General features: G+C 48.9%; 1 protein-coding gene across 3 annotated transcripts; it reads left to right on the plus strand.

Annotated features, from left to right (window-relative positions):
- Nucleotides 1-965: 965 nt before the first annotated feature.
- IL1RN (interleukin 1 receptor antagonist) lies at nucleotides 966-17,149 on the plus strand. 3 transcript variants are annotated; one of them, XM_045828064.1, is made up of 5 exons: nucleotides 966-1,121; nucleotides 12,445-12,496; nucleotides 14,125-14,213; nucleotides 15,172-15,284; nucleotides 16,344-17,149. In XM_045828064.1, exons 1-5 carry the CDS (start codon nucleotides 1,112-1,114, stop codon nucleotides 16,554-16,556), a joined length of 477 nt encoding a protein of 158 aa, XP_045684020.1. In that variant the 5' UTR covers nucleotides 966-1,111; the 3' UTR covers nucleotides 16,557-17,149. The 3 variants fall into 3 exon arrangements, with proteins under 3 accessions (XP_045684020.1, XP_045684021.1, XP_045684019.1); XM_045828065.1 differs by lacking the exon at nucleotides 966-1,121 and adding an exon at nucleotides 12,204-12,305; XM_045828063.1 differs by lacking the exon at nucleotides 966-1,121 and having other exon boundaries at nucleotides 12,312-12,496.
- The last annotated feature ends 819 nt before the right edge of the window (nucleotides 17,150-17,968 follow it).

The following is a 17,968-nucleotide window of genomic DNA, read 5'->3' on the forward strand; positions in this document are numbered from 1 at the left end:
TCACCCACAGCAAGTCCCTGTTTCAATGCATGTACTGTGTAAAGCATTTTACAGTCTGGCTGCCATTCCTCCTTCCAGCCTGCCCCTCATCTAAGGTGGGGTGGGGAGTGCCGGCCATTTTACAGCTGTCAGATGGAGCCCTAGAGAGCAGAAGGGACCTGCCCAGAGCACAGATCTGGGACTTTCATTCTGCTAAAAGAGACCTTGCCTCTGATTCCCCATGTGCCGACCCAATGGCTTTAAGGATTCTGAGTTTATGGTTCTGAATGGCCAAGAGGCGATGGTTTAGACAATAGGGGCTTCCAGAGAAGGGCAGCGTCATGCCAGTACTGGGATGTGGAGCCTGGGGTTAACTGGAAAAGACAGACGCCCTGTTGCTCCCTAAGCCATCTCCCAACCATACTGGCCTGCATGTGATCCTCCGACCACAAAGAACCACAGCCAGGGGCCTTCGTGATTCCTGTTCCCTCCTCGGGGAACACTTTTCTTTGACCTCACTCAGGTCTCAGCTCAAACGTCATCCCTGAGAAGTCTTTCCTGACCACTTTTCCTACGTCCCTTACAAACACCATGTTTTAACTTCCTTTGTAGTGCTTACTGTCACGTGAAGTTAGTTTATTTGTTTACTTGTTTCTCATCTGCCTTCCTCCATTAGCATATCAGAGCCTTGACAGCTTCTCCCCAGTGCCAGGAGGAGTGCCTGGCACATAGGATTAAGTCAGTCTGTATTGTCTGGATGTAGGATGCATGCATGGATCCTACATCCATGGTGGGAGTTGGGGTAGGGTGGACACAAATGTCCAGGCTCACCGTTCCAGCTCAGTGCCTCACACGTGACCTCAGTTCTACGCGGATCAGAACCAGTTTGGCTTCTGTTAGCCTGAGTCACCCTTCTGGCAGCAGGGCCTCACCAGCCCTGCGTGGGCGTGTGGGAAGGCAGGCTGCCGCTCTCCCTCTTCCTCTCCTCAGGTAGTCAAAAGGGAGCAGCAGGTCCTAGGCTGGCACTGGTGGGACAGGTACTGCCCGGTGTCCTCCTTTCTGTGCAGCAGCTCTATCTGGAGCCAGGGGCTGGAAGACCTCGGAAGACCTTGTATTCTATCAGGTTCTCCTCATGGCTTTAGGTAAGCTCCTTCCACTCCTATTTTTTCATCTGAAAAATGGGGAGGAAAAGGTCCAACACCGGTGTTTACTAAATGCTTCCTGACTCTGAAGAGCAAGCTTCCAGGTGTGGAAGCTCCAGGCCTGTTTGGGAGACCTGGCCACCGTTAGGAGACCACGCAGCCATGGCGCCGGGCCAGCAGATGGACAGAGGAGGCTTGCTGCCATGAGGAAAACCATGGAGCTCTTAGGTCTACCTAATAATGAGGCTTGCTCATTATCCATTGTTGATAGAGTGATGGGAATTGGAGAGATATTTCTGTAAAATGGAGAAAGGACAGTGTGAGCTCACTGGGAAACACTGAGAGAAGCTGGTATGGGCCACAAGATCTGAGGGGTCCTAGACGGGGTGGTGGCTGTCACGAGTGAGTTCCAACAGATGCTTGCCCCCATTAGTATGAAGGCTCAGGTGGCCAGAACTTCTTATTTTTCAAGAGTCAGCTATTCTGATTTTGGTATGCATAGTATTTTGATTAAATAAAACAGTAGAGTGATCAAGTAAAACAGTCCATGGGCTTCTGGCTTGCAACCTCTCGTTAAGATCTGTGTGGGGCACAAGAAAGATCTTATGATTGGTGGTCTGAAGACCCAGTTTCCAATTCTTAGTTGGCATCTAGTGGCTAAACTCTTTTTCCTCTGGGTCTCACTTTCCTCCATGTCAAGAGGAGGTTGGCGAACCTTCAGGGTTTCATGGACACAATACAGGCACCTCATTTTATGGTGCCTCATTTTGTTGCATTTTGCAGATACTGCATTTTTTACAAACTGAAGGTTGTGACAATTCTGTGTCGAGCAAGTCAATCGGTACCATTTTTCCCATAGATTTGCTCACTTCATGTTTTGGTGTCACATTTTGGTATTGCAATATTTCAAACTTTTTATTATTAGATTTGTTATGGTGATCTGTGATCAGTGATGTTTGATGTCACTATCATTAATTGTTTTGGGGCACCACAAATGGACCCATATAAGACATCAAAATTAATCAATGTTGTGAGTGTTCTCACTGCTCCACCGACTGGCTGTTCCCCAGTCTCTCTCCCTCTCCTGGGGCCTCTCTACTCCATGAGACACAGCAGTGCTGTAATCAGGCCAAGAATGAGCTTACAACTGCCTCCAAGTGTTCAGATGAAAGGAAGAGTTGCACATCTGCTCCTGGTGAAGATGCTGTGAAGATTGTTGAAGTGACAACAAAACATGGAGACTATTACATGTACTGAGTTGACAAATCAGCAGCAGAGTTTGAGAGGACTGACTGCAATTCTGGAAGAAGTTCTATGGCAGGTAAAATTCTATCCAACAGCTCTGCATGCTACAGAGAAATTGTTTGTGAAAGGAAGAGTCCGTTGATGTGGCAAGCCTCACTGTTGTCTTATTTTAAGAATCTGAACAGCCACCCAACCTTCAGCAACTACCACCCTGATCAGTCAGAAACCATCACCATCAAAACAAGACCTTCCACCAGCAAAACGATTATGACTTGCTGAGGACTCAGAGGGTGGTTAGCATTATTAACGATGAGGTGTTTTTAATTAAGGTGTGTACACTGTTCTTTAGACATAATGCTATTGCACACTTAATAGACTACAGTAGAAGCATAACTTTTATACACACCAAAAAGCCAAAAAAAGTATGACTCACTTTATTGTGATGTTTGCTTTACTGCAGTGGTCTGGAACCCAAACCACAGTATCTCTGAGGTGAGCCTGCAACAGCAAACATGCCCATTATGCTTACTGCTAGCCAAGTGCTCTGCTCAGCTCTTCACTGGGTTTATTTCATTTAATCCTCACAACAGCCATGTGAGGAAGGACTGCTATTGTTCACATTTCCAGAAGAGGAAACTGGGGCTTAGAGAGGTTAAGTGTTTTGCCCAAGGCTAGACAGTCACTATAAGGGGAAGAGTCAGGCTTGCCTGCAGACAGTCTGTCTCCCCACTGGACTATGCTGGAGGGACCGGAGGCCGAATGAGATCACGGAGGGAGAAGTGCTTTGTAAACCACAAGCAACTACTCCTAGGGCAACACTCCTCCTCCTTTCCCCCGTGGGTGTAGCAGTCTCTTGTGCGATGTGTTAATCTATGAGACCATGGTCCTATGCATTCTTCAAATATGTAAAGGAGAGTGCTGGAACCACTCCCAGAACCAGTGATATACCATGAAAAAAATCACTATACTTAAAAAGGGTTCCTTCCAAAATATTTTCAACTGGCACATAGGTGCTAAATAAATGTGTATATACCTGAATTGGATCAAATTCAGGAGACTGTGCATGTAAGCCCAGTGAGGACACCATGCTTCCTGGGAGGAGGAATCACCTTCTCCATCTAAGGCCAGAGGCACAGATAGCACCACAGCTGCCAGGCAGAGCAGGGCTCTAGGAAGCGACAGCATGGAGAGATTCGTGGTTTGATTGAAGAGCAGGGAGAGTGAGGACAGAGGAGCAGGATGAAGATGGGGCCACCCAGTGTACACCTTGGGCAAGTCATCTACCTCACTGGACAGCTGCATCCTCTCTACACCTCTGACCTCAGGGTAAATCCTTTTTAAGACCCAATTTGAAAACAATTTTAAGCTTCTAAATATTGACCACATAATGTTTACATAGTTGGAGGCAATTAGGTATGAATAGCTAAATTAAACTAATTGATCACTGTTGTATCTACTATGGTCTCTCGAGCAGAAGACTTGGATTTGGGGGGTGCTTTTGTGTGTTCTATCTATCTGTCTATTTATCTAATAGAATGGATTGTGTACATCTCTGCTACTAACAACACGTTGAACAGGCAAGGTACAATGCTTGTTAATTGTGCCTGCAATTTAGGGCATCAGCCACCAGATGGCGTCAGCACTTTTTAAAAGTTCATGTAATGTGGTAACTATATCAGTTTTCCAGGGACTGAGGGGTTCCCAAGATGTGAGACTTTTAGTACTGAAACTGTGCAAGTCCTAAAGACCAGGGCAACTGGCCATCTTATCTGTAAGCAGTTAAAGAGCTTTCTCTTTAACCCATGTAAGGTTTTAGAATCATGCTTTTCTTATACAAAAAAAAAAAGGAAGAAAAAAAATACAATTTCAAAGCAACTCTGGAGTAAATTGCTGTTCTGTAAGATATGAATTGAAGCTGATAGGAACACCATAAAAACAAATGTAATTTGCTTGCTTCTGTGAACTGTGATGTGAAGCAGAGAAGAAAAGCCAGCTGCTGTGGGGAGGAATACAGGAACTGGGTTCAAATCCTGCCTCAGGCTATGAGCAAGAGATTTACTGTTTCTGAGCCTTGATTTCTTATTCTTTAGAGTGATTATATGTATTTACCCATTTCAGAAGTGGGTGTAAATGTGCCCGACTTGCACTGCTTACTATTATTGTTATGAAGACCAAACAAGATCTATGTGAGAGAGGAGAACACAGAAGCTGAGCATGAGTTCCAGCTCCTCTCCTGCTCCTGGAGAAGCTGCTTCATGAAGCTTATAGTCAGAGCCAAGACAGCAAGAGCAGACATGTACCTCTGGAAACATGAGATAACTGGATTTTTAAAAAATGGCTTTCAATGCAGATCAATATCAAACCCAGAAACTGCTGGACCAAAACCATCTTGGAAGAAACTGGAGAAGGACTCACTACCAGCTGACTACTTGTACCTGGAATGAGAGCAGGCTTCTTATAAAGCAGGGAATGTGACGGTTGACTTTCTACATACTCTCCTGATGGCCCTTCACTGGCTGGAGGGAAGCTATGGTTACCCTGATGCTGCAGCTCGGAGGGCAGAGATGCCCAGGAGAAAGTCTCCAAACCTGGCCTGCTACTGTAGGGAGCATCCAGTAAGCTGCTGATTTGGCTAAAATGGACTTGGCCACAAAGCAGGGCTGGGTAGATGGAGACTGACAGAGAGGTTGACCGATCGTATTGTATTATCCCTCCTTACTCTGTGGACTGAGGTACTTACCCCTCTCATGGAGGGAGCAACTAAAGTCTTCACACCATTATCTTAGAAAAATTTATATAGTTTGGACAACAATACTGCCAGTATTGCATGCTGTGTGCTATAATACTCAGGCACTCAAGAGTCGGCTGAAGAACCTCAGTATGAGATTCAGTCAGTACAATTTAAGGTGCACACCTGTCCACCCAAAGCTAACTGCTTAAACCTATACTAATGGTGCTTGGATGACATGGAGGCACAGCTAAAAATGTTTGCACTGAGGTTCATTTAGGTTTCCTGATAAACTGGATTTGTCAGTAGGAACTGTTTTCCTACAGATAGGTTTCCTGTCTGCAAGGGGACAGGACCTGTGGGTGAGCTACTGGGCTGGGGAGGGATAAGGTCGGAGTTGGGAAAGGGGATGTTTCTCTCTAGAAAGACTGTGGAAGAGTCAGATCTCCTTGCCTCTGTGGGGCGCTGGGGCCAGCAAGGCCCGACTGTGCACATCCCTTTCCAACTACGCACTCCATGACGTCATGCTGGTGGCTTGAAATCATCCACAGAGAAGGCACTTACAGCAGGAAAATTAGCGATTGCTTCAAATCAAAATGTTTTGTTTTTGAGATCTAGCTGTCAAACATTTGCCAGCATGCTACCACCTGCCTTCAGGCTCAGTCTTCACAAACCACAATCCAAGTCTCATCCATCCGTCCACTGTGCCCAGGATGGTCTTAAAATGAATCTGACAACATCACCCTCTAGTTTACTTGAACATGAGTTCCCTGCTTCCTGGTGTGCAGCCCTTCCTCTTCGGGTTTCTGCCCAAACTTAAACATTTCTTCTCCCCAAACGCTGCTCGGAGTCCAGAATCATGAATAATAAGACTTAAAAAAACAGGCAGCATTAGGTTCCACCTCTGGCCTAGCCTGTTTAGGACCAACCAGCCTTCCTGCTGGGACACCTGGTAAAACTAGACAAAATGTATTTCAAAAATATCTGAGGGCATCAAAGAATTACCAAGGCTTTTCAAAAAATCATTTTTTATTTTTTTAATTACAGTTGACATACATTATTACATTTGTTTCAGGTCTATACTCCAGTGATTAAGCATTATGTAACTTAGTAAGTGATCATCTCAATAAATCTCACACTCATCTGACAGTATACATAGTTATTAGAATATTATTGACTGTATTCCCTACACTGTATTTACATCCCCATAATTATCTGTAACAATCAATTTGTACTTCTCTATCCCCTCACCTTTTCATACTCCTCTCATATCCCTCCTATTTGGCAACCTTCAAAAAGTTATTTGTATCTATGAGTTTGTTTCTATTTGCTTTTTTGTTTATTTTGTTGTTTAGCTTCAATTGTTGATAGATATGTATTTATTGCCATTTTACTGTTCATATTTTTTATTCTTTTCCCCCCTTTTTCTTCCTAAAGAACTAATTCCTATAGATTTTCCTTGTCTCGGATGCTCTTTATGTGTCCTTTGATTCTAAATGAGAGCTTTGCTGGATAGAGTAATCTAGGTTGTAGGTCTTTGTTTTTCATGACTTTGAATGCTTCTTGCCACTGCCTTCTGGCACACAAGGTTTCTGTTAAGAAATCACCTGACAGTCTTATGGGAGCTCCCTTGTGGGTAACTAATTGCTTTCTCTTGCTGCTTTTAAGATTCTCTCTTTGTCTTTAAACTTTTACATTTTAATTATTATTTATCTTGGAGTGGGCTTCTTTGGGTTCATCTTGTTGGGGACTCTCTGTGCTTTCTGGACTTGTATGTCTACTTTCTTTACCAAGTTAGGGAAGTTTTCTGTCATTATTTTTTCAAATAGTTTTTCAATTTCTTGCTCTCTCTTTTCTTCTTCTGGAACCCCTATGATGAGAATCTTGGAATGTTTGAAGTTGCCCCAGAGGCTCCTTATACTATTCTTGCTTCTTTGGATTTTTTTTCTTTTTGCTATTCTGACTGGATGTTTTTTGTTTTTGTTCTTGTTTTTGTTTTTGGCTTCCTTGTATTAAAAATGACTGATTTGATTCTTGGCTTCATCTACTCTACTGTTGATTCCTTCCCTGTAAATTATTCTTCATTTCAGTTAGTATATTCTTCATTTCTGACTAGCTCTTTTTTATAGTTTCTATATCCTTTTTCATGCTATTGAAGTTCCATTAAGTTCCTTAAAGTTCTCACTAAGTTTCTTGAGCATCCTTATAACCATTGTTTTGACCTTTGTATATGGAAGTTTGCTTATCTCCATTTCATTTAGTCCTTTTTCTGGAGATTTTGCCTGTTCTTTCATTTTGAACCTGTTTTTTTGTCTCCACATTTTATCTGCTTCCCTATGTTTGCTTCTATGTATTAGGTGGAGCTGCTATGTCTCTCGGACTTGATAGGGTGGCCTTGTGTAGCAGGTGTACTGTAGGGCCAGTGGCACAGCCTCCCTGATCACTGGAGCTGGGCCCTCCAGGTTCACCCTGTATGGGCTGTGTGCACTGTCCTGTTGCATTTGAGCTTTGATTATTGTTGGCATCACTGGGACAGATTGACCCCCATGCTGAGCAGCTGTGAGGACAGGCTATTACTACAGCAGAGGAGCTTCTGTGCAGGAGTCAACCCAATAGATCAGGATTTGCTTCAGTGGGGTTTTGGTCCCCCCCCCACCTCACTTGAGTGTGTCACTCATGGAGATGGTAGGGTTGTAATCCAGTGTAGTCTTAAGCTCTCCACTGGGTGCATTGGCTCTGTGGAATCTTAGGAGGTGCAAGGTCAGCCATCACCTGTGCCCTGGCTTAGGCCACTCAGCATGAGCTACAATGCCATGTGCAGATGGATACTAATTGTGCTGGGCTTGGAGGTGCTCAGCAAAGGCCAAAATGTGAACCAAGGCCAGCTACTTCTAGTACTGAGCCTTGAACCACTTAGCAAGAGGTATGGGGTACACAGAGGCCAGATGTTGCTTTTTTGAGAGATTTTAGGAAAGTCTAAACCATAAGGCAAGAGAAGCCATTTATATGGTAAAGCCACTGGAAACGGCTTGAGTGGGCCCACAAGTTGGGTGGGGCAGAGCCTCAGGGAACCACCAGGGTGGGGAGAACAGTGTTAGCTAGGTGATTGAGTCTCAGATACAGTGTCCACTGCTCTGTGGCTCTATAGGGGGAGGGGTCAGAAAAGGGACAATGGCCTCTTCCAGCACTTTTGTCTGGGAGAAAGTTGTTCCCCCACAGCTCTCACCCCAATGTTGGACAATTTAGTTCTTCCCTGTATGTCCCTGGTACCTTTTGAGCTGCCACCCTAGTGCAGGAGCTCTGAGGGAGTGAGTCTGAGTGAGTCTGTGCACGGGCCCTTTAGGAGGAATGCCTGGGACCTCAGAAGCCCTCTGTCTCACTCAGCCTCCATCTCCTCTGGCTTTTACAGGCAGAAATCACAGGGACTTCTCTTCCCAGCACTGGAACCCTGGGCTGGGAGGCCTGGTGTGGGGCTAGGACCCCTCACTCCTCAGAGAGGACCTCTGCAGCTGAGACATCCCTCCCCATTTTAAACCACCACACGTGGGTGTGGGACCAGTGTGTTCTGCGTCTCTGCCCCTCCTACCAGTCTCTGTGTAGCTTCTTCTTTAAATCCCTGGTTGTAGGACTACTTCCATTCAGCTAGATTTTAGGTAGTTTTGAATGATGATCGTCCTGTAATTTAGCTATAATTTTGATGTGGTTGTGGGAGGTTTCCAGGACCATGTTTACTTATGCCACCATTTTGACTAAAAGGTTTCTGGCCAAGGCTTCAAGGCACTGAGAAGGTCCAAGGAGTTAGAGCTTAGCATCTGGGCCTTTACCACAGAAGCATTTGCCAGTTTCAAAAGCTGCCACTGATCTTTGTACACACTGGTCGGTCTTGGGGGCAAGGAAGATAACATTTGCCTTTATCTCCCACTGAGGAGGAGGGGCCCCGATAAACACCCCAGGCCTGGGCTGGGACCCCAGAGGGTCAGGAGTGACGAAGTGGAGCAGCCTGCACACCTGCTGAGTCCTCTCCAGCCCTGCCTGGGGGAAAGGCGCCTGGGCTGCAGCATCCTGGCCACACTGCCCGGTGGAGCCAAAGGGAGACAGCCTCATCCAGAGCCTCGTGTGATCCCGACAGTGTATATTATACGGTGTCCAGCAGTCAGCAAAAAATACTCCGGCACAGACCAGGCCCCCTGTGCACAAGAGAAAACAGGCAATAGGAGACCCAGAGGGGGGTTCAAATGAGGGAGTCATCAGGGGCAGCCTTTACATGAACGACAAATAAAATGTTGAGGGATTTAAAAGATGAGAGTGAAATTTGGGCAGAGAACTGGAAACTATACAAGAAAGGAACCAAATGTAAACTCTAGAACTGAGAGGGGCAATGAACTGAAATTGAGAAAGGTGGCATTTATGTGAGTGTCGCTGTGCTGAACACTGTATAGGCACAACAATTAGGGCTTCCCCTGCAGTCTCCGGAGACCTGCCCAGTGCCACTCCAAGGACCCAGACAGCCTGCTTTTCCGATCTCCCTGTAAGTGGTACTTGGTCATTTCTGCTCTCACAAGTGCATAGTCAGGCAGGGCTCAGCATGTGAAAGGCACTAGACACAACCGTGGTGCCTGGAGCTCAGCGGGAAAGGTGAGGGCCCCACAGGGAGGGCCAAGTCCACTACATGATGCAGTCATTAAACTTAATTCAGGAAGCGGAGTGAGGCATGGAGCACCAGAACTGAGAATAAAGTTAGTCAGAGATTTCCTGTGGGCAGAAATCATAGGGACACCAACTGTTTTAAGATGGAACCAAGAGTGGAACTGTGGCCAGAAGCATGAAGAGAAGGAGGCAGCTTCTCCTCCCCCTACTTCCTCCTCACCCCAGGGAGCGAGGACCACAGTACAGGGCAGGGCTGACTGGGTCACGCACATTCTGATTGATCTTACCCCCTTTACTTGGGATGAAATGCACACTCAATGGCAACCTGTTGAGTATTTCCTATGTGCCAAGGTCAGGTCTAAGTTCACCATATTTAGTACCTCAGTTCTCATAGTGACACATGACAAAGCTTCTGTTCTATTAGTCCCAGCTAATTCATAATGAAACTTGGACCAAGAGAGCTTGGGCACATATCCTGGGTGGCCCAGCTCGTGAATGACATAGGAAGATGCAGTCCAGATTCCCTGACATCAAGCTTAGCCCCAGGATGCCCACCCCAGACCCAGAAAGGCCCACTTCTTGGGCACACTGGCCAAAGGGTACATACCTCAGAAAGGTGGGAACTCATGGCTTCTGCTCTGCAGGGGAAATCTGCCTCTGAATTTGGGTTGGGGACTGCAGAACATTCCCAGGAGCCGAACTATAGGAGGACCTTGACTGTGGGTTCATATGCATCACCTTCTTCAGGCAGCACCCCGAAAAGCCAACAAAGACAATAAAACAGCGCCTTGGCCCTCAAAGGGAGATACCATTTCTCAAATGTGTTTCAGGGCTGGACGATTCCCAAATAACAGGGCTATTTGTCCCTCCAAGCAAACACCTAGGGAGGTGATACAACTTTTACATAAATATTCCATTTGCTTTCATGAGCCCTTTGAAGGTATGGGAAATTCCTTTATAACCTTCCTCTTCATTTTCTTATTGAGGTATAATTGACAGATTATATTGGCTTTAGGTGTAGAACATAATGATTTGTTTGTCACAATACATGGTCATAGAATTTTTTTCTTATGATGAGAACTTTTAAGATCTATTCTCTTAACAACTTTCAAATATCCAGTGTAGCCTTCCTCTTTGAAGGGTTTACCCTCATTTGGACAAAGACTCTGATTTGTTTGTTGAAAATCAAGTCAGACTCATTATATCCACTGCTGCAGCAGAACAGCTGGCTGGGGGTCATACTTGTGCCATTAACGAACTGTGTGACTTGGGCAGGTCCCTTTCCTTCTTGGGTCTTTCTGGGTCTTCTTCGAAAGAGTGATGGGGGAGAGAGGGCTGCTGAGCTCACATCCAGCCCTGAAATGCTATGATCTGTTTCTGTGCTGACATGTGTACTCCCATCGTGCCGGTCAAGTAGAAACTCTCCTCATCTTTTTTCTACCCATAAATACAAGTGTGTTTACCTTTCCCTTAACTCTCTAGGAGGTAGTAAGGAAGGAAGTTAATGTTTATTAGTGCCCACTCTGGGCCAGCATTTTCCCCTTCCAACCCCCTCTCCTCCTCTTCCTTTCCTTTCCTTTCCTTTCCTTTCCTTTCCTTTCCTTTCCTTTCCTTTCCTTTCCTTTCCTTTCCTTTCCTTTCCTTTCCTTTCCTCTTCCTCTTCTCTCTCTCTTCCCTCCCTTTCCTCTTTCCCTCCCTTCCCCCTCCCCTTCCCCTCCCCTCCTCTCCCTCCTCACACTGTGAGGAAGATACTACTGACCTCATTCTGGGCATGAGGAGGCAGAGGCCCAAATCAGTGAAGTGACTTATTCAAGGCCACACATGTGGCTACAGGCAAGTGGCAGAGGTAGAATTTGTATCAATTTCTAGCCCAGTTCTGAGTTCCCCCCAGTGTCTCAAGACCGTAATTGAGAGCTGTGGACAATAGGACAGAGCTGGCATCAGAGCGCCTCCCAGGAAGCTAGCTGTCTTGGAAGCAGGAGCCAGAAACCTTCAGGCAAATCCACTGCCACCGGTGTCTGTAAATAAAGTCAGATGGAACCCAACCAGCTTGTTTGTTTACAGAATGTCTACTGCTTTTAAACTCTGACATTGAGTTCAGTGATCACGAGACTGCATGCCCCACACATCCTAAAATGTTTACTATTTGGTGCTTTTCACAGAATGTTCACTGTCCCTGGCCCAGAGTCCAGCAAGGTTGTCCTTCCTGCACGGGACACAGCAGGACACGAGACAGTCCCTGTGCCCTGGCCCTGCCACTCAGCATTAGGAAGGGGGACATTTCTACTCAAATTTGTTTTACGTCAACACACAGTTGCTGGACACCTGTCGGGCGGAAGAGCGTGTTTGGCTTGCACTGCGCTTTCTTCCCAGGAACCCAGTGAAGGGAAATGGAAATCTCCACTTTGGGGAAATTGCACCGGGGGAGGAGAGCGGGATGGTTACAACACTGTGTTGCGACACCCAGCAGGGCTGACCGTGACAACAGCAAGGGTTTCTCGTTTTGGAAATTTGAGGGCATTTCCGTTGCTGAGAGTGGGACAGGGCGGCAACCTCTGGTCTGGGTGAGGGACTATCTTCTTTATAAGCAGCTCCCCTGGGCCCGAAATGGCAGTCCCCAACGCCAGCGGTGCCACAGGATGGGAATCTGCAGGTGCCCCCCAAGTCACCTAATCTCTCTCCTCCTCTTCCTGTTTGCTTCAGAGACAGCCTGCCGCCCCTCAGGGAAGAGGCCCTGCAAGATGCAAGCGTTCAGGTAAGGCCAGCCAAGAAGGTGGGGTGGGCCTGTCGCAGCTGTCTATGCCTGGGCTGGAAAACGATGTCCGTGAGGTTGGAAAAGAGGGTTGCTGTGTGTGGGGCCTTCAGGGCTTGTGTTTCAAAATATCCAAGGTGTGCAAGCTTGGCTGGCTTTGGAGGCCTGGCTGGCTTTCCCTGATACCCTGGCAATGAGTGATGGGCACGTGACCAGGAGCCCGGCTGGGGTTTGCGCTGATTGTGCGAGTGTGCCAGGCAAAGCAGCTGAGAGGGCACCAGGGCAGGGTTGTGCCAAGTGTTAGGTGATGGTTAGCAATGCCTGTCTGTGCTGACATGGTGGAGGATCCTTCCCCCTGGGGCCTCAGTTTCCCCATCTGTGGACACAGGTTTACAAGGACCCCCTGCGTGTCCACCAGAGTGGCTGTGGGGATGGCAGCATGATGGTGCTTTGTGAGCTCTAAAGGGCCCCCTAACTGCTGTGATTTGTAAAAATTGGGCCAGGAGCTCTGTGGATGTCACCATCACTGTTGTGAAGATGGCAGGCTATGATGCAACCACAGGTGCCCTCTATCTTGTCACCCATGACCGAGCTTGTCTGGGTGACTTCGCCATCCAGTGCTGAGTTTCTCTGGCCGGAGGCTGCAGGCCAGACTGTGTGCGCATGCTCCTGGAAGTCCTCCCCTTCCTAGACATGGGAAGGTTTGGTCTGCCTCCTCTTGTGGGATGGGAGCTCCAGGAGGAGCCCCTGGAGGCCTCCAGAAGGGGCTGTTTAGTCCCTTCAGATGCATGCACCCAGAACAAAGAATAACTACAAAAGGTTCCGTGGCTATTTGTGCAAACAGCTTTATGGTTTGCCTGACCACCTCACCAAGCTCTGGGCTCCTCGAAGCCACCTGCTGAGGTGGTGCTGTTGGCAGCACCTCCCAGGACAGGAGTGAGGCACAGGTCTGAGGTCGGGCCAGCAGGCAATAGGGAGCAGAAGGCCCACATCCATCTCATGGCCAGAGAGACCCTTCACCAAGAAGACAAAACCTGGAGCCAGAAACAGACTATCGGGTGAGCTAGACAGGACGCTGACCCCTTCCAGGGACAGCTGCCCCTGTCAGAGCCAGAGCAGGCCCTTGGTGGGCGGTGGACAGACTTGGGAACAGACCTTCCCAAGTTACAAGGTACTCTGTCTCTTGAGACTTCTAGTCTCAGATGACACTCTATGTTTACATTTAAATTAATACTTAATAAAATTAAATTAATAAAAATAAAATTTAAAAATTCAGATCTTCAGTTGCACCACATTTCAAGAGCTCAGTAGCCATGTGCGGCTGGTGGCTGCCATGTGGGCAACAGACCAGACACTCTGCATCCCAGAAAGTCCTACTGGCAGGGGCTTCCCCGGGGCTGAAATCCAGGCACTTGTCCCGGGAACTGGAGGAGGAAGAGCAGGGCAAGTGCTGGGCCTGTCCCCTAAGCAGTGCTGGCCTCAGTCGCCCCTCATGCCGTGGGTGTGCGAAAACACCACTCCCCAGGCAGAAAGTTGGGTGCAGACTCAGTGAATTCAGGGGACACAGGCAAGGCCTGCACACAGGGCCCAGCACAACAGTGTCCAGTACCATGGGTCCTTTCACTTTTCAGAATCTGGGATATTAACCAGAAGACCTTCTACCTGAGGAATAACCAGCTAGTTGCCGGGTATTTGCAAGGACCAAATACCAATTTAGAAGGTGAGTGGTTGCCAGGAACGCTGTTGTGTGGGCTCTGGGTCGCTCTGCCTGGGGTCTGCAATGTTGTGGCCTCTGTGCCATCGGAGGGATGTGTGAGGGCAGGGAGGGGGAAAGCCTAGGTGGGGAGCCACCTCCTGCAGGCCCAGTGGTCCCAGGGCCACAGCTCGGGGTTTGGGGGCAGGAGGCAAGAGGGACCTTTCCTTCCTCCCGTGCCCAGTCAGCCCCTGGGTCCTTTAGTGTTTAAACTCAAACTCACTCACTACAAACACACCACGCAAGTGGGGCCATGTCCCTTATTTGTGGACACGCATTGAGCAGGCCCTGGGCCACATCCTACATAAGCCAGATGAACTCGGGCAGCTGCCCCCAGTCTGTTCCTCAGTTTTCCCTTTAGTACGATGAGGGCAGGTGTGGGGAGAGGTCCAGCACTGGCCTTCTGGGATGCATCGTCTTCACCTCCCCACCCTGTCCCTCCCCTGTTCTCCCCAACCCTCATCCTGCGGGAGGACAAGGCCTGCATTTCCAGTCCTGTATTGCTCCTAGTAAACATGCTAAAGCAGAAGGGCTTGGCTTTACTGCTGCGTGAGGCCCAGGGACCACTGAAGGGAGAAGCGGGTTCAAAGCCACTAAGCTCTAGGGCCCTGCTCACGACCTCGTGTGTGATTTTCCCCTGATCATGAGCAGCACACCTATTGACCTGGAGCACAGGTGTCCCAGGGATTGAAGGAAGGAGAGAAATCACATGGAGCAGAACCTAGGCAGCTGTGTTCCTGAGGTGTGGAGGTGGTTGTTCTTGGTTGGATCTTCTGTTTAGATGCAGACCAAAAAGATAGGGCCTCACTGTGCTCATGACCTTGGGTGTAGTTAGTGGGACAGAAAAGCCCCAGGGAGTCTGGGCTCTTCTCCATCTGTGCCTCCTCCTCTCTACAACCTGACCTTCCCCTCTGCTCTTCCCCAGAGAAGATAGACGTGGTGCCCGTTGAGCCACATACTATGTTCCTGGGGATCCACGGCGGAAAGCTGTGCCTGGCCTGTGTCAAGGTCGGCAATGAGATCCGGCTCCAGTTGGAGGTAAGGACCTGCCTCAGATGACAGCCACCCCGACCACAGTGGCTTCAAACAACCACAGTATGTCCTTTCTCGTGATTCCGCGGTTGTCGGTTCTGTTTCCCAGGGCCAGTGCTGCAGCTGCATCCAGCAGGTAGCTCGGCTGGGGCATCAGGATAGTCTCCCCTGCAGGCTCTTCCCCATGGTCTCCAGTATTTGGTGTTCAGCATTGGCATCTTTACAGCATTGCCTCTAGTTTCCAAGAAGGATTTTCCAGAAAACACACGCACTTTTTAAATGCTTGCTTGCATCATACTGCTAATGTCCCCTTAGCTGAAGCCCATCAGGTGGCTGAGTCCAGCCTCAGTGCAGGAGGGGACTATATAGTGGTCAGCAGTGGGGGAGGCTCATTTGACAACTTCAATCTCTGTGCACCACTCTCTTGTCTGGGGGCCTCCAACCTGATTAGACTTGACCTCTTCCAGTAAAGCCCCCATCTAGGGCCTCTTTCTCCCAATCCTTGTCCACTCAGACCGTGGGTTGGCATCCCATCCAGGGCCCCGCACACTTGGGTCCCATGCAGTGTTAATGGGCTGCCCTCAAAAAAGATAGCTTTGTCTCAGGAGCTTATTGGAACAACTATTAACCCAAATGTGAACCTTGACCCACAGTGGCCATAACAGTGGCACTGTCAGGTCACTCCACTAGTGGGCAGGGCACTTTTTCTGAGAGTGACTTGCCAGTCTGCCTGTTCTGTGAGGAGTGGGATGATGTTGAGTGGACTGCGATGCTCTGCCCACCTCCTGCACTGCCCCGTCCTTGGAGGTGTAGGCTAGCACAGCTCAGCCTCCACAGGCCAGGGTGTCTGCTGATGATGCCACCTGTTCATTAAGCTTTTTGACCCCTGGAGACAGTGGCCAGATTTCCCCAAGCTAAAGTGTGAGGATGGGATGTGTAGTCTCCTGCAGGGGTCTCCAGTCTGCATTTCTCTGGCACTTACTGTGGGCTGGCCTGGGGGCCCTGTCGTGGGCTGGAGGGGTTGATGGCACAGGAGCTCTCACCTGCTCATCTCTTGGCTTCCAGGAGGTCAACATCACTGACCTGAGCAAGACCAGGGAGGAGGACAAGCGCTTCACCTTCATCCGCTCAGAGAATGGCCCCACTACCAGCTTTGAGTCCGCCGCCTGCCCCGGCTGGTTCCTCTGCACAGAGCTGGAGGCAGACCAGCCAGTCAGCCTCACCAACACACCCAAGGAAGCCATCAAAGTCACCAAGTTCTACTTCCAGCAGGACTAGTGGTGCCACCACACCACCGCCCTGCTGCCAGCACCGCTATGACTCCAGACGCCTCTCCACCCTTCCTGTGGTCCCAGTTGTCGCAGGGCTCTTAGAAATACAGCCTTTGCTGGTGGACCCTCAAAGAAACTACAGGGGCCCTGGTGTGAGGACTCTGTCTCCAGCCCCTCAGCTAATGCAGCCTTCCTGCTGCCTCCACAGCTGTCTTTCTAAAGTACAACTTGAAGCACAACACAGCTCACAGCCCTTCCTTCAGTGTCCCCTGTGCCTTCCCAATAACACCTGGGCCACCTGGCCAGCCTGACACCACTGCTCTCCTCTCCCAGCTCCCCCTCCTGCCCCTGTCCATGTTCCAGGTCCCCAAAGCCACTCACTCATCTCCCACCAAGTGGCTCCCAAACCTTATTTTGCAAACTTTGGGACAGCAGCAATGTTAGGCTCTGTGGCAAAAAGAAAAATAAGGATTTCATGATATTTTTTAAAAGCCTACTTTATCCAAGTTTAAAGAGTACTTTATTTGGGCATTATATCCTTCATAGAAGAGGTTGGGAGATCAAATTACTTCTCTGTTTACAATAAACCTTGAGAATGCGTCTACTTTGTTGGCTGTGTCTATGGCTCTGGGGCGCGGGGCAGAGAGTGCTGCGAAATGGAGAGGCCGAGGGCCTCCTCGCCCCGGGCCAGCCTGGCTGCTTCTCCTCTGAGTCCTTCTCTCCTTGGGCCTCGCTCTCCCTGGGCGCTCGAGACCAAGTGTCCCTGCAGGAAGGTGTGTGGCAGCCTTGTCCACAACAGTCCCAAACCGGAAACAACCCAAACCCCGTCACAGAAGAGTGGATCCTGTGTGTTTATACAATCCAGCTCAACAGAAAAAAAATAAAAAGATGAACCACAGCCAGCAGCACAGAACCAAATGGGTGAACCTTGCCCATACTATGGGGACAAACGTCACAGGAGCAGAGAGAAGATTCCACTTATGTGGAGCTCAACATAGGCAGAATCGAGCAGCTGTGTGGAGGGGTGTCTGGACAAGAAGGGGAGAAGTGCAACAAAAACATGGCCTCCCCGACTGCCGGCAGTGGTGGCTCGGGGACATGGAGGGTCAGCTGGGGCCGCCGGAGCTGTGAGGATCCAGGCAACATGCTATTTCTTGGCACAGACGTGGTCAGGCAGTTTTCTGTACGTGTGTTGTATTTCAATTTTAAAATGCCCAACAGATAAAAAGCCCGTCCCCGGATGTGAGGGAGGGCCATCTGGGACATGACAGGATCAACAGGGGGAACGTCACATTTGGCCCCGTGAGGTGGACGTGCTAAACCCGAAGAATGACTGCTCATCAGAGGTCCCTTTGCTAACAGGCGAACAGGGCATGCTGCCGTCCCTCCTGCCGGGAGTCCTGGAGTCAGGCCCAGCTG

The sequence above is a fragment of the Phyllostomus hastatus genome, unplaced genomic scaffold, assembly GCF_019186645.2.
Source record: "Phyllostomus hastatus isolate PE091 unplaced genomic scaffold, TTU_PhHast_1.1 phas_scaffold_78, whole genome shotgun sequence".
Taxonomy (NCBI): Eukaryota; Metazoa; Chordata; class Mammalia; order Chiroptera; family Phyllostomidae; genus Phyllostomus; species Phyllostomus hastatus.

Coding starts and splice junctions, on each gene's coding strand:
- IL1RN (XM_045828063.1), top strand. CDS start 12,381: ATGGGAATCTGCAGGTGCCCCCCAAGTCACCTAATCTCTCTCCTCCTC. Junction 12,497..14,124: donor TGCAAGATGCAAGCGTTCAG/GTAAGGCCAGCC, acceptor TTCACTTTTCAG/AATCTGGGATATTAACCAGA. Junction 15,285..16,343: donor AGATCCGGCTCCAGTTGGAG/GTAAGGACCTGC, acceptor CTTGGCTTCCAG/GAGGTCAACATCACTGACCT.